The following is a 14,813-nucleotide window of genomic DNA, read 5'->3' as shown; positions in this document are numbered from 1 at the left end:
GATTCATATGACTTTGAAAAAGTTCTTTGAATTCAGTAGATTGCTGGTAGCAGCTGCGTTTGTGTCGAATTGCTTGTTTAAACCTCTGGATTGCCATAATAAACCTCTATGTAGTTCACCTACAAGCTGTGGTGAATGCACTCACAATATTTATTCTGCCCTAATGTGAATGCTCTGTTGTTCTACTTCTTGCTCTTCCTCTTTGTTCATTGAAAGAAATTTATAAATTTTAAACGATTACAATACTAGCAGTGGAAGTGGATCGAATTATATAAACCCATATGTTTGACTTATGTATTGTTACCTAAACCAAATTATTTGATTATTTTGATGTGGTTATTTCCATCAAATGCTTATAGCTTTCGAAGTTTTATGAACATTTTCACAACAAGGCGATATATTATAATTTTAGTTTATAAATTATAGATATGCCTATTATAATTGAATACATGAATTAAATTTTCCTCCTTTTTGCCAGGAATAATATTTAAGAAATATCAAAATCGAGTGAATATGCAGCGTCAGCACTAAGTCTTGCATTGATTTATAAAAATTTATTGTGCTAATTGTAATTAAGATCATATGTTTGCTTGGATATATGTAAGTGCTATTATAAAATTATTAATAATAAGATCTTATAATCCCCCACCCCTGTTAGCTCTGGGAGTATGAAAGCGCTGTTCCAGTTATCACCAAATATTCCTTAACATGTCGTCTGTAATGTGTAGGTTTAATTGAGCAACGTCATCAGTTGGTTTGGTATAGCCTCCTCTCCTACAAAAAAAAAAAAAAAAAAAAAAAAAATCAAAAATGATATTATTAAGAAACTGTTTTACATGCTATCGCATTGTTGCTTTAACATCAAAAGGATTGCAGCCATAAGAACCTCGAAATTCAAGGTGAACCCAAACGGTTGGTTTCATTTCGAGGAATAAAGATTCCCATTTTGTTTTTCTAATCAGCATTTTTTCGGGCAAAAATGGTGTCTTCCTTACATATTAAATTTTGAATCATTCTTGACGTAGAAGCTGCATCAACTATTGTACTTTAAAAAAATAACTACTAAAAGTAAATGTTTTGGTATTATTTCCAATAATACCGATTTGCTGATTTCAAGGGAGTGTCACTGAATTCTTGAACTCAAGATTCTTAACCTTCGGGCATAACAGGTGAATAGAATAATCACATAGCAGGAAATTTCCTTAGTAAATGGTTGTGTAAAAAAAAAATGAAGATTTACTTAAAATAGGGTAATTTATAATATTTTCAATAACATCAAAATTACATTACTACATTCTACAATTCTTTTTGTTGGGATGAAGCGAGCGAAATCTTTTTCTGGCGTAGGAATATCTGTGTGATTATTCTTTTGCTTCGTTCCGGCACCATTCCTCCCGCGAACTGCTTAACATGATGCTGTGTGCGTAATTGTCAATACCTGTGTTCTGTTCTTTTCTTTTTCTATGTCTAATAAATGTGCTGTCTTCATGCTGAGATTTATTGAAAAGTAACAACACTTTTACAATAAATTTTTATTATCAAGGCAAATCATTATGTTGTTTCTGTATTTTATGAGTGTCATAATTGTTTTCACAATGATGAATGCAGGGTCTGGCTTAATCATTAACTAAAACGTCATCCCTCTGATGTGGAATGCATTTCCCATCTTGCTGATGGAAGTGGGGGGGGGGGCATAACATCAAACCATGGGAACCAAGAGAGTGTGCATTTGTGCGTTAGGTTATTTTTGTCGTGTTACTGTGATTTCAGAAGAATTAATTTTATTTAAGGTGTATGTATACACTTGAAACTTCGAAAATCATTCAAAATATCGAATATTTTTTTATCGCTTAATAATGTTGTCTGATCCTTTAGCTTTCAAACGATATCAAGATGATGTCAATATTCGAAATATTTCTCGAGTTATAATTATTTTTCTTGGGGAGCTTTCTTTAAAAACTCTAGTTACGATGTTTTTAAAACTCATTTTATGAAGAATGGTATTTTTCCACTATGTTGCTTCATTCAAACAATCGTAACTCAACAAGAAATGAACCAAATACAGTTATTTATATTTCAAAATAATCTGTATGAAATAGCGGATGTTTTGTGCCTCAATCAAAGTTATATTAATGGAAATGAATTTTTTATAGCCATTTAAAAGTTAAAATGACAGAAAAAATCTCGCTTTTTCTATTCATTGTTGATGAAAAAATTGTTAAAAAAAAAACTATATATTTTTATAACTTAATTGAGGCAGACAACATGAAGACTCATATTAGGCATCATTTCCAACTAGAATTATGTGTCTGTGCAAATTAGAATTTAAGATATCATGTTTCAAAAAATAGGCTAATTAGCTCATTAAATATTATTTAATTAATTAATAATTAGTGTAATATGGTTTTTTCCCCCTGAAATGAGTTTAAACATATATTAATGACCTACTGTGAAAAAACTGGACTTTAAAAGTTAAAATTTAAAAAAAATAAATTCTTCAAGTGTGTACGTACACCTTAATAAAAAGAAATCGTGTTTTTGTATACGTGTCTTTCATGCATTAAAACCATTCTTTATGCCATGGCAAATTTGGTTTGAAATGTGCCACTAAAACATAATCCATGTTGATATTTTCAAATTCTTTTTCGTACTATTCTCGAACAGTGGTACCCACCGAGAAACTCATTACTCTTTCCATTCACAATGGGGTTTGAAGTTTCTCTCTCTCTCTTTGCAAACTCTTTCGATGGCGCCAATCTTAAAGAGTCGTTTCTTCTTAGAAAATGAACTTAATTCAAAATCGGAACGCGTTCCTTTTCCCCGCCCCGGCATCATAACTCAGGGGCGCCGACAGTGAAAATGTGGCTGTCATTGAATTCGCTTTAGCCCCCGAGCTCAATTAGCCGCCCATTAGACTGGAATTAGAAACGGTCCAGCACTGTTCAAAATTTAATCGGAGTTTGAAGTTTCTATCGCTAATTGCTTGGGAATTTGTTTGTTATTGGTGTTCTAGGTAGTGGAAATGTAAGAATTCGAGCCGACTCTTTCTAATTTTCAGTTGATAGTACAAATATTTCGCTTTTCTGTATTGAATAAAGTGATTGAATATAGTTTTCGAGTAATTTGATTTTGCTTTTATAGTGTTATTATTTTCTATAAGAGACACTTTGTTTTAAGCATTTGATAAACAAATCTGAAGCATATTTTTTCTATCAAGTGAAAAACTCTATATCGTTAAATCATATAATTTCAGGTTTTATGAAAAATGTGAACGAAGAAATATAAAATGAAACAGTCGTATAAAGAAGTTCCAATTCTTTTTAATTTGAATCTGTTTTAAATCGATATCTTGACATAAAATGTCCAAAAGAAGATTTGTGACTGAAACGCTGCCGTTCTGTAATTTTTTTCAGTCGCTGAATTGAATACCACAGTTTTCAGGAATATGGTTCTTCTATTATCTATCTCCGCAAATTCGGTTTTTGTTACAACGATTGCTAAGTCTATAGGGACAAGGACTTTTCAGACCTCAATGTATGATTGGCCTTAAATAAACAATATCGAATTTTTGTATGTTTCCGTTTCCCAGGATATAAGACTTTCAGATCCTTTCTATAAATATTTTATTTGCCAATGATTGACGCATTTATGGAGATGAGGATAATATCACCAATTGTCTTTAAACAAACAACGCCAAATTTTGGCATGTCTCCGTTTCGCAGGATACGACTTTTATGGACCTTCCTCTAAAAGATTTACTTGCCAGTGATTAGTTAGTCTAAGGAGGCAAAGATATTCCCAATCACTATGTACCGATTGTCTTTAAACAACGCCAAATTTTGGCGTAGCTCCGTTTAGTAGGATAAATGATTTTTACTATCTTCCGCTAAAGCATTTTTTTGTTGTTGTTGTTTACCAAGGTTGGTAAACAACAACAACACCTTGGTTGTTTACCAAGGTTGTTTTTTGTTTTTGTTGTTGTTGGTATATAAATGGACAAAGATGTTTTCCTGGCCACTATGCAAAATGTCGAATTTTGTCATGTCTCGATATCCATTGCTAAATATGTTCTTTTTGTAAAGATTTTATTTACCAAAGATTGATGCGTCTGTGGTGACGCCTTATAAACCAGATTACAGCTACGAGACATGAGTAATTACTTTTGTCTAGTGGTCATGTTACTCGGCTACGAACCCAAACGTTGTAAGTTTGGTTCTCGCTATAACCAAATCGCAACACGTCTATACAGGCAAGGATTTTCAGACCACCAATTATTGATCGTCTTTAAATTTTTGCCATGTCCCTATTTTCCAGGATATATGAATTTTGTTTATATATGGCACGAATGGATATATTTCCAGGATATATGACAGGAGGACTATATATATTTTGTTCCATGATTGGTGTGTCGGCGAGACACGAATTGTTTCATACCGTTATATAAATAATTTAGTTTGGGTTTTTTTATGACCCGAAAGTCAAAATATTGATTATACTGCGCCAAATTATATAACTAATTATACTATGAGAAAACGTTATCATTATAATGTTTTTTTTTTTTTTAAATCTACTGACCGAGCATGAAAATTTATATTTCTAAAAGGAAGTTGTCAAGGGTATTCACACGAATGATTGCACTTTATTTGTGGCGTGAATCTGTTTTATTTCGAGTAAATAAGCTGTATTTGCATCTGTAAAATTAAGATTTAAGTTTAAAATTCATATCTGAAAGTTCCTTTTTGGAGCTTCTACCAAACACAATTAATCACTGGAGTCTTCTATTCGTCTGCAGCGGCAACGGCTTCTCTTTCTTCACTTCACTTCTTTTATGTATGAGGCCGAACAGTCATATGGAGGTTGATGGCATGATAGAAGTGTTTGTATGTATGCGATACCTAGATAATTCTGCCGCTTTTGTAGCTATGAAATTCGTCTCATGAATTGTTATAGTGATGTTTTAATACATTTCGAAAGACGCATACCAAATTGCTATGTAAATTTTGTTGTTGTTGTTCATATTTACCTGTAATATCGTCTCTATTTTTATTATTTATTTACTTCGAATGATGCAAACGATATAACAAAAGTTTGTAGAAGGAAATCGATTTATATGACATCATAATCACGTGACAAATTAACGTCTAATCTCACGTTTTCTGATGTTGTATTATAAATTCATGTGCTGAGAATCCTCCGTGATTCTCAGTAATCCCAAACCATTTTCATCACGTGTATCTCGTGGCTATGAATTGATTCTATTGCCCTCATTATAATCCATTCACTCTGTATCTTTTATTGATTTAAATGCTGATGTAAAGTATTAACCTCATCTTTTGTTGGCAGATCGCCATCTTTGTAGTTATATAATTCATTCGAAATGCTAAAAAAACACATGATTCTTTTAACATTATTTTTTCTTTTCATATCCATGAAAGATTGAGAACAGATATTATGAATTCATATTCTTTCTATTTATTATTTCAATATTTTTCCGTAAATGAAACAATTAAACATCATTTATATGCAAAATTAAACTCAAGTTCAATCATTATTCTATTCTTTTGGTTCGCCATTACTTCCGTGCGATTTTTTAAATTCATGTTGTTAAAATTCATGCAAAAATTCGTGGTTATTTCATAATCAGATTTGTATTAGAAAACATCTAAGAAATTGCCATCTGCAGTCTAATATATCAATTTTGTTCTTCCTTATATTAAAAAGAATTATAATCTTTAAGGGTGTCTCTTTTGCTATTTACAATCATTTTGATATGTGATAGTCTTTTAAAAATTGTATTTATTTACCTGTTCTGTGTGTCACAGAAGATCCTTGCTGTGAGACTGAATGTATGTCCTCTGTGTGCTTTCAGGTCTCGTATTTCTGCAGTACCAAAGCGAGACTAAGAGGGCGCTGCTGCCGAACGAGATCACCTCGATGGACACTGTGCGGGCTCTCTTCGTACGTTCATTTCCCAAGCAATTGACCATGGAGTACCTCGACTCACCCCACATCCGGGTCTACATCCACGATCCCGCCAAGGACATGTTCTACGAGCTCGAAGACCTCAGGTATCATCCCTTTCTAATCCAGTATCACTCCAGAAAAAATACCATCGATCTTTTGCGTACACTTCTTATGTACAACAGACCACCCCGCCACCACAAAACGAAGCAGTATCGGCAAGATTTGTTGTGATACCATTCCTTTTTAATCCAATATCATTGCAGAAAAAATGACACCGATCTTTTGCGTACACTTCTTATGTACAACCGGCCACCCCGCCACCACAGAACGAAGCAGTATCGGCAAGATTAGTTGTGGTTCAACTGCTGTCTTTATCATAACCCGTTCATGACACTGGTCGATTCACCAAACTGACATCCCCTTCGAGGCCCTCAGCCACAAAGTGGTCAATCACTGACCTTCCTCCTGGTCTTCCCGTACATCTATTATCCTATTAAATGAGGTGCAGGCTACCACTTTAAGAAAATCTCCTCAAAATTATCAATATCTTTCCAAATTCTCGTTCTATTACAAAAGAAATTCAAACACTTTGAAGCTTTCAAATAATTGGCAAAAAAAAAAAAAAAAACTACCATTTTTTAACATCATGTCCTTTATTGGTTTTAAGATTTACTGATGCCATCAGTATTGTACTTAAGTCCTTTTCAACTCTTAGATTCTTTCTGAATTCCGAGATTTCTATGCATCCCTTTAAATAATGATAAACAGTTCGAATTCCTCTATGGATGCAATCATTTTTCCCCAGTCCTTCTAAATCTTTGGAAGCATTCGGAAAATTTCCCATGTCCTGATATAATTTGGATTAATTACCATAAAGTGTGGTGACAATACGATGTCATCTTGATCTGTCCAGGAACAATGAACAAAGAGTTGAAAAGATTTCCTATAATCGTTTCTCCATGTTACTATAATCTCATTTTAAAACCAGTGGGTGTGGTCTCCACAAAACTTTCTCGCACTCTCTCTAATAAACTTGTCAGAGAACACTTTGCATGGCTTTGGCTTACAATAATTATGAAATATTTACTTTTGGCGTGAATTTAGCTTTTTTACTGAATCTATCGTATCATCCTTGGCCAGTTATTTGGCGATTAATAATATCAGTTTGAGTTTTAGACGCGTTTTTCATAAACAATTGTGACAAAAATTTAACAGAAAAACTGCGCGTAAAAAAAATCTCATACCAAATATGATATATTTAATTCATTGAATTTTTGAATTATTGAATTTAAATGTCTCTGAAAGTAACAGACCGACAAAAGGTCAACTCCTTGTTCGATTGGCTCAAAATTTAGTAGATGTTAAATCTATATACCAAATTTTACCTATTTACCTCTCTTCGTTTTGTAATTGTCGTGTTAACTTATATTCGAATAGTCGGAGAAACGACTTCCATGACCAGATTTTACTCAAAATATGGTAGAAATCTCCAAATTTTATGTAAACACCACGTATTAAATTACAACCTTATAGCATTTCTGGTGAGCTTGTCAAAGCACAGACACATTTTCCAAAAACGTGTTTTTCGAACTCAGGGTTGTCTAAAATGTGGAGATTCGTCAAAATTTCGTGTTCGAATTTTTTGATCGTTACTGTACTTTTTCTATACTACGCATATGAGAAAATAATAAAGTTTATCTGAAATTACCCCTCTTAGAGCGTCTAAATAGGCTATGTTAATCTAACTTAATTAAGCTGTTCAATATTTTCAGTCACAAATGACTTTTTAAAGTCAGTGGGCTTGTCTAGACAAGAGCCATTAGAAACAACAACAGCAACATATTTTCAGTGATTTGAGAGAAATTATAGAAGATATAAACTAATAAATAAGGGTTTTGCAAATTCTTGAGAATGATTGATAAAGTTGAAATTCAGTTTTTTAAATAAAAATATGACGAAGCAATGACTCTCCGAGCCACTTACACACAATTGATATAAGCTTCTCATACTACAGTCACAAGCTTGAGAACTTCTAGCTGGCAAATTACCAAACATGTTTTATTCATTTTCTGGAATATAAGACAAGAAGGATCAATCAAGATAGAAATTTAATCATAAAATTCACCTGTTGCTTTGCATTCTTTCGTATCAGTATACAGTAGACTCCCGATTATCCGCGGTGCGGATTATCCGCGCCTGCCGCACAAAGTTTTTTTTTTTTTTTTTTTTTTGACTGATTTTTTCAAAAAGGTGTAGTTTTACAGTTATGCTTTTGTAATTACATAATACATTACAGTATTAAAACAGTGCATATGTATTCATTTTTCTGTGTATCCTTGACGCCACTCGTAAGTACAAAGCACTTTTCTGTTTTCATTAACAAAATGCAATTTAGGTTAGTTTTGAGTGATATACTAAAATATGAAGCGTTAGTTAAACATTTCCTGCTGTTTATTTTACGTTTTATTGTACATAAAACGATTTTTCAAAGTTGGAATGACTGTTTTCTCTTTTGCTATACCCGTTTTTAGCTTTTTTCGGATTATCCGCGATTTTTGTTATCCGCGCCACCCGCGCCACCCAATTCCGCGGATAATCGGGAGTGTACTGTATTTCTGTTTTTCAGGCTTATTTTGAATAATTTGATACTATACTTACTTGATTATTAGCCAATTTATTTTTCACTCAATCTCTGAATATCTCGCCTTTCTTGGATTAATAAGAAATCGAACGAAATCTGTTATTTAGAACGAAAAACATATTCACAATTCTCAAAACATTAATTTACCATGTAAAAAATGACAGTATTTTCTTGAAATTTTAACTTTTTTTTTCGATTTCGTCAAAACTTACTCGCCCTTCGTTCTGTCGTTTTGACACCAAGACAAATAATCCGTTCCCGAATTGCATATTTCTTCCACGTCCCTGCGGTCGCGTGTCGATCTTATTGAGAATCCCGCTAAGTGTTTGCCTTTCCCCGAGTCATACGTTCATTTTTCACATTCGTGACGGCCCGTTTATTTATGGCTTCTGCTCGACATATTCGCCAACCGTTTGTCACCGAATATCGATTCACTCGCTGACACGGTGTTCGTGTTTTCTTCAGGTCAGGCCTTGGTGACATGTATGGCGGGTTTCTAGGAAACAGCAAATTGTGGAGGGATTTTTGTAGAAATTTGAAAAGATTTTTTACCTTTATTAAAGGAAAAGTTAGTAGTCAATGAATTGGTTTTTATTAACGACTAGTCGTCTTTGGCGACCACTTGATTCGCCGAAGATATTGGTATATATTTAATTTAATTTAAATTAATTAAATAAAATTTCATGCCAGTGATTGTATAAAATTATCAGACATAAAAACTGTATTATTTTAATAGTCCCGCAAATGAATAGTCATGGAAAATGAATAAATGTGCTATAAATAGTCCTCTGTTCATTATAGATATAAACTTTTCTAACGGAGACCAGTTTCATGGCATCACACTGATATTACGTAAAGTTCATCAATAAATTCATTTAGTGGTATTGTAATTTCATATTCGTCTTGTAAACTACATAAATGATTAAAAAATATTCTACTTCAGCTTTCAACAATGGAAAAAAATCACGTGATCAAAAAATTGAAAACGATTCAGTTTCAGTTTTTTTCAAATATTGTTGTGAAATATACTTAAAAATATGTTTAAAAGTTAATTAAATCTAGATTAAAGAACTTTATGTTAACTAATTGGTGTCGATGAAAAAAATTGTTTGTACTTTAAAAATAATTACTTTACTTTTTTCACCGTTTGTACTTTAAAAATAATTTTTGTGCAAGAATATTTTTGAAAGCTATAGCGACAAAACAACAAAATCTAATTTATTTTCTAATTAATTAAAAAATAACGTTTATTTGATTTTACTGATTAAAATTTCAAAAAGAAAACCTCACCGAAATGCACATTCCTACCTTCCAAAATATATTTGGGCTAAATTTAGAAGTTGTAGGTCAAACGGTTTAACGTGCAGAGGGCCAACGCACGCATTCTTCTTTTGAGACGAAGTGTTTGCATTTTCGAAGTATCGAAATGCAGCCAGACAGATAGACTTCTTGTAAATAGATTTCGTCCAAAATTAGATAGAAATCTACAAGTTTTGACAGAAATGCATATACCAAATTTCATCCATCTGGCTCAAAGCGTTTTTGTGTTATGTTTGCAGACAAACAGGCATAATGCCAAAAAATGTATTTTTCGAACGCAAGGAGATGTGAAATGTAGGAATTTGTCAGAATTTCGAGTTCGAATGTGTTGACAATTATAATACTACTTCGCATACGAAAGAATAAAAATATGACGTAATCTACATTAGTTATCAGTCAGAAACTTTTTAAAAAAACACATTTTTGTTTGGTTTCCATTTATTTTGTATTTTCATTTATTTCTTTGCGTAGATAAAAATAAAAAAAATAAAAACAGATTTCTTATGACAAGTATTAATATTTTATGGGAATAGTTAATTTTAAAAATATTTCCAAAATTAATACATGTTTGTTTTTATAATAACCTCAATCCTTTGAAAAAATGTCACGAAAAAAAAAATTCTGAAAATTCTGAAAATGAGAAATAAAACCATATAAAGACGCTAAAAATAACTAGTAATAACCATAAACACTTTCACTTTTAAAAAATTTTTCCTCCCTTATTTTTAAAATTGTATTTATTATTATTCATAAATGATTCGTGAGTTTCATATCGAATTTCAGAAATATTTAGGTAATCCATTTTCTAATTGCTCGTTGTCTTTTGTGGTTATGTAATTTCACTTATTGATTCATCATGTAAACAGTAGAGATAACAAGCAGAATCTTTTTTCCTTAGCTTTCAATATTCGAAGAAAATCACGCGATTAAACATTTGATCAAACAATAAAAATGTTTTATATTTTCTTACAAGAATGAAACCTATTGATAAAAATTATGCTAAAAAAAAGCAGAAATTTTTCGAAATTTTGCAAAAATGCACAATACTATGATATGAATAAAAACACAATTTTTTAAAATTCAAAACGTTGTAAAAATCAGAATTTTGCAATAATATTTTATGGCGTTATGTTGAAAACTGCCAAACTCTGAATTTTTAATTAATTAAAGCTTTAAAAATCGCTCCAAGATACACAGTTTGGTGGCTGTAGATCAAAGGAATTGGTCTGTAAAAAACCAATACACATTCACATATTCTCCTTTATTATTAGCTATTATTTATAATTAATATAATTATAATTAATATAACATTTCAACCCCGCCATCAAACAATAAGTTCGTGCCAATATAACAAATGAAAAAAGCTGTCTTTTTACAGTTTTTTTTTTATATTCTTAACTATATTCCCTCTTTTGACCTTGACAAAAACTAATTAACAAAGTTTTCGTATATTTCAAGTTAGCTGCATCCATATAAACACTTGATTTAATGACTCGCTTCACGAAGACAAACCTGCATGTAAGAGTGCTCTAAAAGTAAATAAAAAGTTTTTGATATGAATTTTAAGCAGCAGGTTTTAAAACTCCTCATTATCTTCTTGGAGCTTGTATTTTAAGTGAAGATTATCATTAAAACTATAAAACTTCTGAAGATACTTCGCTTAGATGACAAAGAAGTGACCGCTGTTTAAGAGCTTTGGTTGAAATATTCTTATTCAAGAGCTATTTCGTTGTTTTCCTTCAACGGTTAATGTGAAATAAAAGTTGAAGCACTTTATTTTCGTAAGGAATGCTTGTAAAGCTCGTTTGTTTTAGTACGTATTTTTTTTTTCGAGCAAAGTGTGAAGTAATTATGGAAAATGGAACTTCTCTCACAGAAGTGGAATGCTTTTTAAGATAAAAACTGTGTCTTATACTTCTGATAAGGATATATAATTCATTTATGTTCCTGAAAAAAATGCAGGTAAAAGTAGTTTTTCCTTAAACTGACATTCAAATAATAATAACAGTTTTTAAAAACATTTTTATTAATGCTTTAAAAGTTATTTATTGTTCATTGCTTTAAATATTATAGAATCTGGTTAAATAATATATTTTTTTTCATATTCAATTCGAGTTAAAATTTAATTAAATAAATAGATTAACTGTAACTCTAATTTTGCATTATCTTAAATTCTCAAAACGTTAACCATTTAAAAGGCCATTTTTTTCTAGTCATATTATGTTAAAATATTTTTAGGCTTGAAATTAGAATAATAAAAAAGATTCATTTAGCTTATTAGATAAATTTAATTTGATTAATTAATTAATTTGGTTAATTAATAATTAAGTAACAAATCAAGACACATCATTTTAATTGAGATAAAGAACTGAAGCATCTAAATTTCTGTCTTTCTAAAAAAAATTGTCAGAACTTATGTCAACTTACAAAATTTCATACAAAGATTGATAAATTTGGTGGGAAGCATACTTCCCACGGCCCTAGAAAGGGGTAAAATAGCGTATTGTCATCGGAAATACATAACTGAGACGGATTAAAACATTTGCACTTAAGATTGTGAATAAAAAATCAATTGCAAGATCTCATCTTTATAAACATAAAATAAAAATAGTAGGAAAAGTAAGAAACAAATTCTAAAATCGGATTTCTGAGCAAACTGCAATATATTGTAATTTCATGGCTATAAAGTTTGCTATAACATCTGAATATATCGGTTTACAATAGATGAATGATTCGAATATGAAAAAAAATTGTTCTTCTTAAATATTTTTGTACTGTGTATTATTTGACTATACATATTTACTGTAATTCAAGAAATAAATTAGAACTATTAACAAGTCTTTAGCTTTTTCAATCCATACAGTTAAAAATTAATAATTTATTTTAATTTATTTTAATTATATTTTTATATAATATTATTATTAATAATTATTAATAATTATTAATTATTAATAATTAATAATTTATTTTAATTATATTTTTATATAATATCAAATCAACACGAACATTATTTTGAGACGACCCATATAATTTTTAACTGTGGTTAAATACCAAGGACGAAATCTGAACCTACAGTCCTTCTCCAAACTTCCACGCTACGTCAATGGGAGAACATTTGGCCTTGGAAAATCGGGCGTGGCTACTTGGCGACTCTTCGACGTAATCGGATTTCGAACTCTCTGATCGTGAAGTGATCCACGCCGCCACGACCCTAAAATTATAAAAGAAAAAGCTTATTATTTTATATAAATGTATAAATGTTGAAATATTAATAACTGAAGTCAGAAGTTAGGAGAACATAATCAAAATCATTCTGAAAAGTACAGTAAACTGGAAAAGTACAGCATAAAAGTACAGTAAGTCAGAAGTTGGGAGAACATAATCAAAATCATTCTGGAAAGTACAGTAAACTGGAAAAGTACAGCATAAAAGTACAGTAAGTCAGAAGTTGGGAGAACATAATCAAAATCATTCTGGAAAGTACAGTAAGCATGAAAAGTACAGTAAGTCAGAAGTTGAGAGAACATAATCAAAATCATTCTGAAAAGTACAGTAAACTTGAAAAGTACAGCATAAAAGTACAGTAAACTGGTCTGGATAATGAATGTTGAAGTTTGGTCTGAGCAATTAGCAAAAAACGAATAAACGAATCTATTCCGATTCAGAAGTTTAGTATCTAATGAAATTTATTATCGCTGTCTCCTTCACAAGCTATTCACAGATGTCTTAATGAATTTATAATTACTATTTGGCTGTCTTGCTATCTACATCTCATTACTTTCCGTTTCATGTTCAATCAAACCGCTTAACACTAGAACTACTGGATCAATCAAAATGATTGGTCGAATCTATGTGTATGTCGATTTCTGGTAGTTCTAGTGTCAAAAGACAATGTGAAGAACTTTACGAATGTAAATATGAAATGATGTAATAGTTTCACTGTGGACAATTTGTGCTTGTCACTTTCCGAATACGAAGTATAGCATGTAATGCATACGAAGTATAGCGTGTAATGGTAATTCAAAAACATGATTTGGATAAGTGAAATTCGAGCTGTCATCTTGTTATTTGAATTATGGTTTTGTGTCAAATTTTGTCTTCAGTTGGCAAAAAAAAAGGCGTCTCCAAAATACATATTCAATTTTCGTTATTCTATTGCACTCTTAAAATAAAAATTTGAACAATTGTGGTTTTATGTGGAAAATGGGGAGGGGGGAGCCATTTGTACTTTCATTCGGGAGTATGAAATTAAAGTTTGGGGAAACTACTCCCCCCCCCCTTTGTTTGTTTGTTTGTTTTTAACTGGAGAAGGCTAGTACAGTGTTATAGTCTGTTAAACTGTTTGTCTGTAAAGGTTTAACCAGAAAATAAATCCTATCGATAGATACAAGGAGAATGTATTCTTTACATGCATTCTTTATTTTAAAATCGGTTCACACTTCACAAATGTTTTTAAAAAAAACGAATAAAATTTTTAAAAATATGTGGTAATCTGAATATAAACATCATCTATTTTATTGTGGAAAAGTTTCAAAAATGCTCACTTAAGTGTCTCAATCAAAGGTTCTTAATTGGTTTACGAAAACCAAATATAATAATTTAGATTTCGATTTGTTTAGAAAGATTCGTATTGAATGAGACAAAAAGTGCGAATTCTATAATAGATTTATTTAGACGAAACAAACTTATTCTGAAATTACAAATATGCGAGATTTTTCTGGCAACCGTAAAAATACTTCCAGTAAAGAAATCGCCTTTAGGAGAAAGTGTTCGCTACCGTCATTATCAAAATGGCGGAGAAGACATTCTATGTTTTGGAATATACCAAAAACATCTTCGTTTATCGTTGTTCAAAAAGATTTTCAAAACGGCATTTGGTAAAAAAATC

The 14,813-nt window shown here is 31.1% G+C and overlaps 1 protein-coding gene across 10 annotated transcripts in view; it reads left to right on the top strand.

Annotated features, from left to right (window-relative positions):
- The window catches only part of LOC129980836 (coiled-coil domain-containing protein AGAP005037-like), a 1,244,995-nt gene that overhangs the window by 1,154,787 nt on the left and 75,395 nt on the right, over positions 1-14,813 (top strand). For all 10 annotated transcript variants that reach the window (XM_056091256.1, XM_056091255.1, XM_056091253.1 and 7 more), the window contains one exon: positions 5,870-6,068. In XM_056091256.1, the coding sequence (XP_055947231.1) occupies positions 5,870-6,068 (199 nt within the window). The remainder of the gene's footprint in view (positions 1-5,869; positions 6,069-14,813) is intronic.

This window comes from Argiope bruennichi, chromosome 8 (genome assembly GCF_947563725.1).
Source record: "Argiope bruennichi chromosome 8, qqArgBrue1.1, whole genome shotgun sequence".
In the NCBI taxonomy this organism is placed as follows: Eukaryota; Metazoa; Arthropoda; class Arachnida; order Araneae; family Araneidae; genus Argiope; species Argiope bruennichi.
Note: the sequence above shows the minus strand (reverse complement) of the source record. Positions and strands in the feature narration are given on the sequence as shown.